The sequence below is a fragment of the Hevea brasiliensis genome, chromosome 9 (genome assembly GCF_030052815.1).
Source record: "Hevea brasiliensis isolate MT/VB/25A 57/8 chromosome 9, ASM3005281v1, whole genome shotgun sequence".
In the NCBI taxonomy this organism is placed as follows: domain Eukaryota; kingdom Viridiplantae; phylum Streptophyta; class Magnoliopsida; order Malpighiales; family Euphorbiaceae; genus Hevea; species Hevea brasiliensis.
Window position 1 is genome coordinate 25,196,960 of NC_079501.1, and position 7,652 is coordinate 25,204,611.

Here is a 7,652-nt window from a genome sequence, read left to right on the forward strand (position 1 = left end):
ACTAGGAATAACTTGATTTTCTTCAATCTCCATTGAGATCTACATGGCTTGAGTAGCCTCATCAGTTTTTTACTCTAGAATTGGCTCTTCAACAGGTATATATTTAAGACTCAAATATTTAAATTCTTCAATCTTAGGTTCTTCAAGTCGCTCATTTTCAATTTCATCTTTAACCTCAAGTTGCTTTTCAAATTCAAGTTTCTCTTATTGTTGGCTTGCTTTTTTCTCTCAATTGGAATAAATGTGCTTCTTTCCATGCTTCAAATTCTTTAAATTCTTTATTCTTAACTTGTTGATGAGCTTGTTGATGATGATACTCATTCTTAACTTGGTGATAAGCCTATTGTAAGATTTGTTGAATATCTCGATACTCATCAAATAAACCACAAGGAGCATAATTAAGACCTCCATACAAATTAATCAAATAATACACTTCATCAAGTTGTTCATAATAATCATCAATTTCATCTTGTATTCTTTGAATTGCATCCCATAACTCATCTTGTACCTTAGAATCGTTAATATCATCTTATAATCTTTCAATCCACATTATATTTTCATTTTAAGGAAGCATACCACATTGAAAAATATTGACCCAATAGATTTTTGTAGCTGGAAAGTCAAATAGCCATTCTAATAACAGGCAAATCGGCAATTGGAGAAGGGCTGGGGAGGGTCAGATGCCAGAGAAATCTAAAAAACTTATAGGTCTAGATTCAGGTCAAGATCTGACCCGATCAGCTCTTCTTTCCTTGGATGTTGTAGGTGATCAAAAAGGCACCAGAAAGGTCACCTGAATGTCATCGGTGGATTGGCGGTTGTAGTGCTTGGGTTTGATGGCCGGATGGTGGCATATGGTGAGGGTTGGAGTGCGCCACTAGGTTGCACTATTTCTGAAAGCTTTCTATTTTCTGTTTTTTTTTTTTTTAACTAGTAAACAAGGCAGAAAATTTTGGACAAAAAGTAGAGGGAAATTTTGAAGGCACAGTGGAAGGACTATAAGTTTGTTGAAGCTTATGGAAATTTGGATTGAATTTAGGCTCTGATACCGAAATTGATGTAGGAAAAAGGGAAAGAACCAAAAGAAGAGAAATTGATGTAGAATAAACAAAGAATAAAGAACTAAGAGAAACCAAGGACTAATCCTTGAAAAGAGAACTAATTCTTAACAATTTTATTTAATCTCAATAATAATCATAGTCAAAACTATTGAATAATATAAAATTAACTCTATTTATAGAGCTTACAGCTCTAATCAACTTAGGAATAGAAACCCTAATCAATTCTAATTAGGAATACTAAATAAAATAAACTAGGAAATAATAAACTTAATAATAATAAAATTCCTAAATAAGAAAAACTTTTTAAATTTTCTAATTCTATAATAATTAAAATCCCTAAATAAAATTCTAATCTTTCTACTCTGCATTATTCTCCCCTGGTTGGAAAAAACTCATCCTCAAGTGTTGAATGATCATAAACCAAATACGGAGAACAAATAATAGAATCTTATTGGACGGTAGCAATAAAATTAATTTGAAAAAGTTTATGCTCTCCTTGGTATTCCTGGAAACATCTAGACAAATAAAATTAGCAAAAACAATAGTTGAAAAGTCTTTAGAAACAAGATTCCAATTTTCAAATTCTTTTGTTTGCTCCACAAATTGATTTTCTTCAATTTCAATTGGAGTTTCCACGGCTTGATCAGTTCCATGCTCTAGAATAAGGTCTTCAATAAATGAAGGTTCAACAATCAAAACTTCAAATTTTTCAATTTCAGACTCTTCAAACTTAGGTTCTTCATATTGGTTTGTTCCTCATTTTCATCCTCAAGTTGCTCTACGAATTCTTCTTATCATTCATCTTCAAAGTCAAACTTTTTTTCTTGCTTTGCAATTTTAATTTTTTCTTTAAGTTCTTGCACAGCTGCCGATAACTTATTAAACTCTATTTTTGTTACTCATCAACCTATACTTTTACTTTTGATAACTTATTAAGCTGGGCTTTCAATTGTTTCACACCTGAAATCACAAGTTCTTTCCTGCATTTTTTAAACTCTCTTTCCTTAACTTGTAAGAATAATTATAAATTTTCATATTCCCTTTCTTTATCCGGTAAAATATGTTTAACTTCTCTATATTTACCATGTAAGAAAGAATATCTTTCATGATCACATCTATAACTATAATTATCTATCCAATGACATAGAGATAGTAATTAACCCTTATGAATTCCAATGTCATAATCAATTTCTTCGAGAACATTTTTGTAGTAATTGATCTCTTTTTCTAGATTCTCAATATATGTTTCCATGGCATTTGAAGTAAGAAAACATACCTTGCTTTAAAAAAAAAAAAAAAAAAAAAAAAAAAAAAAAAAAAAAAAAGCTTTTAAGAGTTGTTTCCGCTAAAAACAAGGGTGAGCTTATTGGGTGTGAAAGCTAATCCAAGTACCCGATCCATCGAGTTAAAGCTCCAGGGGCATCGGATTGAATTTCTAACGACGCGAAGAGACAAATCAGCAGTTGATGACAAGTTGCTAGGCTCTTCTGGTTTTCGACTCCTTTTTTTTTTTTTTGAACTGTGGGAAACAAGGAAAAAATTCAAAGGATAAAAACACTAGTGAGAATCTAAGGAATGGAAAGACTTGAATGGAAAGTCTAGTAATTTTGTGGAAAGTGATAAAAATATGGCTCAATTTTAGGCTATGATACCAAAATTAATGTGTTACAAACAAGAACAAAGAATAAAATAAACATTAATCCTTAAAGATAGAACTAATTCTCCAATATCATTGATCTCATATATAAAATTATCATAACAAAGCTTGTCTCCTAATAATAGAAATCCTAAGTCTTATTTATAGAATTAAGAATTCCAATCACATTAGTATTTTTAGAACCTGATTTAATCCTAATTAAGAATACTAAATTAAACTAAAATAAACTAAAAAATAATAAAATTCCCAAATAACAGACCTGATAAGAATAAAATTTTTAGAGAATGACACTCTTAAATTTCTTTATTTTACCTGAAATATAAGTACTAAATTAGGAATATCTTCCTATGATCAGTTAAACAATGTAGGCGGCACCGCAATATTTGGGAACTTCCTTACTGGCAGGGCCATAGATTACGGGTCAAATGCTCACCATCCTTAGGGTTCCTGCTATGTGGGCTAGGTTTGGTGTATTTCCATGGGCTCAGGGTGGTGTGATTGTTATGAGTTGGATTCAGCTCTTGTAATCCGGCCTATGAGCCTCCTTTCATATAATCAAGCCTTTGGGCTTGTACTCATACGGTCTGATGAATTTTAATTTTGGCAAAAAAAAAAAACTTTTATTTACTATTAAAAACCAAGCTCTTGAACACAAGGCCTTAATTACTTGTGATCTTTTACAATATCAAACAATCCATCAGCCGCAGGCTTCCACTGCATCGCCAGAGGCGTCTTCTTTAGGAATTGTTTCTCGCGTGCTGTACGAGACTTTTTATGTTCCTCTATCAGTTGAAACTTGGCTGTGGCCGCTTCCATTTTTGTTCTTAGTTTCTCAACCTCTTCCCTAGTCCGTTCAATTTCTTGCTGGTGTTCAACTTCGGAGCTGTCTAGCAACTTCCTAGCTCGAAACACATAGTGGACACGCGCAACACGCTTAATATGTCTGAACAAGAACTGAATTTTGAACCCAGCACACTCAGCCCATTTTAAGCAAGCAACCCATTCTCCAAGTTTATGTTCTGTGACATCCACAACCTTAGTTGTGCTCATATTCTGTATGACACCACATAAGATGTAAAGAATTAATGACCCTACTTTGGGACTTAGGCCGGGAATATCATCGTCCCTGAATCTGCCAAGCAATTGCATATAAATTGAGTTCAGAGTAGGAGAGAGCAGCACATCCCCAATTTTGACAAATTCGTTTTGCTCCAATAAAAAGCTTGGAAATTCATTGCCCAAAACTACAGAAGGACCATTTAGTATCATAGCCGAATTAAGCAAACTGCGTTTGGTTTTTAGAGACGACGAACCTTGTTTGTATTGCTTCCAAAGGCAAATGTTATGAGCGTCAATACAGTCCATGAACCGTCTGAAGGCCTCGCTCGTAAATAATGCAGGATGAGTACCATCTTTCTCCTTGCCCTTAACAGATTCTTTACCTCTTTTCATTTTCTTTTGCATTCTTTCAATGATGTCATTGATTTCGTTTTTCTCGGATGCATTTAGAGAATGAAATATATCATCAAAGGACAAACCTTCCCTTGTCTCATTGGCTGCCTCATTTTGCTTCATCTCTGTCACCATTAGTTCTTTGCTTATCACCTTACTGGTGATCTGTCTAACTGCTGTTCTCAATTTCACATCTCCACGCTCTCCCCTGAGTGCTGGTATGACCTAGCAAGAACCATTAAAAGATTACAGCTTCAGCGTGAAGTAAATGTTAAGAACATGAAAAAAAAATATCAATATAAGCAAGTACCACTGAAAGTACACATTTTACTTCAACTATCATTGGGCAACCTATCTCACAGTAATAAACACAGAGTTTTGGATCCCTTCGTTCTTCACAAGCATCACAGTAAAATTCATCATCATCATCTTCATCCTCGACGTAAAAATCTTTGAGGGTGAGGGGATCTATATGACATTTGTGCTTGATGGTGACTGGCAATGGACCACATACAAGGTGAAGATTGTAATCGCACTCTAGACAACGGAATGCAGGGGAGCTAATACAGCTTCTATTACAAGCACAACATTCGAGTTCACCGTATATATTATCCACAACAGTGAGAAGGTGACTGTGTTTCATAAACTCTACAGTTGGCTTCAAGAAAGCACAATCAACATCCAGATTGAAATTGCACTCCCCACAACGAAAAACAAATCCACCGCATTCTTTGAGACAAAAATTGCACTTTACTTTTTTAAGATTTTGAGAACCCACATTCAAAAGAATAAGTGGGTGAGCTGGGTGATAGGAATTCATGATCTCCAGTGGAAGCTCGGCGCAGGATTTATGCAAATAGAAGTTGCAATTGCTGCAACCATAGGCAAGAATTGAGCAGTTCTTTTCACACCCTTTACAGCAAACTTCGTGATGAACATTGTTCTCTGGATAGAGTGTCAAAGGATGCACATGGCTAATATGTTTAATTTTCTCCTGGCCCTCATATTTTATCATGGGCTGCAATGCGCATCTGGTATCCAATTGGAAATGACAGTTGCCGCAGCAGAAGGTCAGGCCTGGTAAGCAATTTTCGTCGCAAGCAGCGCACTGATAGGAATGTGGAGTATTGAGTAGGATGAGAGGACACGGATGAAAGAAGCGTTGAATCTTTTGAGGTAAAGTGTCCATACAAGACTTATGAATATAGAATTTGCATCTGCTGCAACAATAGGTAGGATCCGATGATGGATTACCACATACAACACAGAGAACTTCATAATCTTCCATCTTTTCAAAGGGTTCCAAAGGATGCCAATGACTGAAATGTTGGATCTTCTTCTCTTCACCTTCGGATTTTATGGCAAAAGTCCTTGCGCACATTAAATCCAGATAAAAATCACAGTGTTGACACCAGTAAGTGAAATCTGAGCGATGTCCTAAACAACCATTACAGGTAAAGGAGGATGAAATTTTGAGAATGAGAGGACATGAATGGAAGAAATGTTGGATCTCTCCTGGATGCTTGGAGGACCTATTGGATTTTATAACAGACATTAGACAACATTCAACACATAATTCAAAACGACACTTGAGACAGCGGAAGATCAAGCCAGAGCCTGTTTTCAGACAAACAACGCACCGATAATCCGGTAATGTGAGAAAAGTAAGAGGGCAAGAATGAAACCAGTGCTTAATCCTTCGAGGTAAAATCTTCATGCAGTATTTGTGGAGATAAAAATTGCATTGGCTGCAACCCCAAGCAGGACCAGAGCAGAGCTGTCCACATATATGACACAAAGCTTCTGCTTCATAATCTTTCAAAGGATGGTGATGACTGAAATGTTCAATACGCCCATCTCCATCTTCAGATTTCATGGTGGAAAGCTGGTGGACGCACTCAGGATCGAAATTAACACGGCATGTTTCACAGACATAGGCGAAGCCAGATCGGGCTTGGTAACAAGCATTACAAGTAAAACTGGAAGAAAAAATTTTGAGGGTAAGAACACATTGATGAAAGAAATGATTGATCTCTTGTAGAAGCTCAGCACAAGATGGATGAAGATAAAACTCGCACCGACTGCAAGAGTAGGCGTGACCCAATATGTGCCTATTACATCCCTTACAGAAAACTCCTTTGGGGACATCTTCCTTCTCTAAATGCTCCAAATCGTGCCGGTGCAGGAAATACTTGAATCTTCTTTTTCCATAAAACGACATCTCTATCTTACAACAGAGAAAATAATAAGTAAGTGATTGTGTCTGCAAGCAGATTCTTGCTCACATCAAATGCATAGTTGAGGAAGGAGAAAGACAGTGAAATAGAAAATGAAAGAAAGTACAGGGCGAAGGAAGATATTTCATGATTGTTTGTCGCGTATTGTTTGGATTAGGTGATAATCGATGGGAAAGTCCAACAGCATTTTTAAAAGCTGAGGTTCCAATTCTGTCACTGGCATTAAACTACTCTTCATTGGATCTACACAAGTTTTTATGACCATTAATTTCAAGATAGCATTTGAGATTCTATTCAAACTTATAACTTTTTTTTTTAATTTTTATAAAATAAATAATTACAATTGATATCTAGATTAAGACTGACGGAATAAAATGGTAAATTTTATTTGATTAATAATTAAAAAGAATATCACTTGTCTATAAATTCAAGTTTTTATACCTTTAATTTTTTATTTTTTATAAAAATAAAAAATTTAAAAATAATTTATTATTTAAATCTAAAATAATTAATTTTTTTAATTAATTTTTTTAAATTAAATAAATTCATTAATTATACGAATAGTTCCTTAATTTAGATAATACTTTCATTTTTATTTTTTAACTTTAATTTATTAAAATAAAATCATTAAATTTCACTTTGATTGCAGATAAAGTCCTCTTCATCAAAATCGGATATAAACTTTGGTTAAATGAATATATGACTTTCCAGCTTGACTTTTTAAATAATAAAAATAAAAAAAAAATTGTGCCGTTATTTCTCCCCTTCATCCAAGATTGCAAGAGTGATTATCTCTCTAAAATTCTTCTCCATCTCTTTCTTTCTCTCTCACTATTTCTCTTCTTCCTCTTCTCTTAAGATATCCTCCCTTCTACAGTCATCAACTCCCTCATTGACGTTTCCTCTGCTTATGAAATTTCCATTTGTAGGCACTAAACATCCAAACCAAAGTGAAAAAACCCATAGAGATCTAACCCTAGAAAACCTCAAAGAGGGAATGAAATAAAAAAAATCAGTAGTTGTTTAATTGACAGATTAAGGATCACCAAGAGGATTACCATAGCTTGAATCGAAAGCAGAGGTAGAAGCACCAAGAGGAAACCGTAAAGTAGAAAGCTTTAAATTGAGGTCAATGGTGGAGCTTGCGTTCTGTGGTGATGGCACTGTATCGATAAAAGGAAACAGTTAGCGTGTTGTGAGTCAGATTGAAGAGAGACATAGTGAGGGACAAGGATAATGGGTTAG

General features: G+C 34.7%; 1 protein-coding gene across 4 annotated transcripts; it reads right to left on the reverse strand.

Annotated features, from left to right (window-relative positions):
• Window positions 1–3,310: 3,310 nt before the first annotated feature.
• LOC110656562 (uncharacterized) lies at window positions 3,311–6,769 on the reverse strand. 4 transcript variants are annotated; one of them, XM_021813413.2, is made up of 3 exons: window positions 6,249–6,768; window positions 4,481–6,149; window positions 3,311–4,395 (listed from the first exon to the last, which is right to left on the reverse strand). In XM_021813413.2, the coding sequence occupies exons 1-3, from the start codon at window positions 6,389–6,391 to the stop codon at window positions 3,382–3,384; spliced, it is 2,826 nt and encodes a 941-aa protein (XP_021669105.2). In that variant the 5' UTR covers window positions 6,392–6,768; the 3' UTR covers window positions 3,311–3,381. The 4 variants fall into 4 exon arrangements, with proteins under 4 accessions (XP_021669105.2, XP_021669097.2, XP_021669119.2 ...); XM_021813427.2 differs by having other exon boundaries at window positions 3,606–3,771; window positions 4,032–4,395; window positions 4,481–6,767; XM_021813419.2 differs by having other exon boundaries at window positions 3,674–3,850; window positions 4,032–4,395; window positions 4,481–6,769.
• Between the last annotated feature and the right edge of the window lie 883 nt (window positions 6,770–7,652).

Bases quoted from the DNA above. Each gene is read 5' to 3' on its own strand.
- LOC110656562 (XM_021813405.2), bottom strand. From the start codon at position 6,391: ATGTCGTTTTATGGAAAAAGAAGATTCAAGTATTTCCTGCACCGGCAC. The intron at 4,396-4,480 runs GTACTTGCTTAT...GGTTCTTGCTAG, and splicing joins TAAAATGTGTACTTTCAGTG to GTCATACCAGCACTCAGGGG.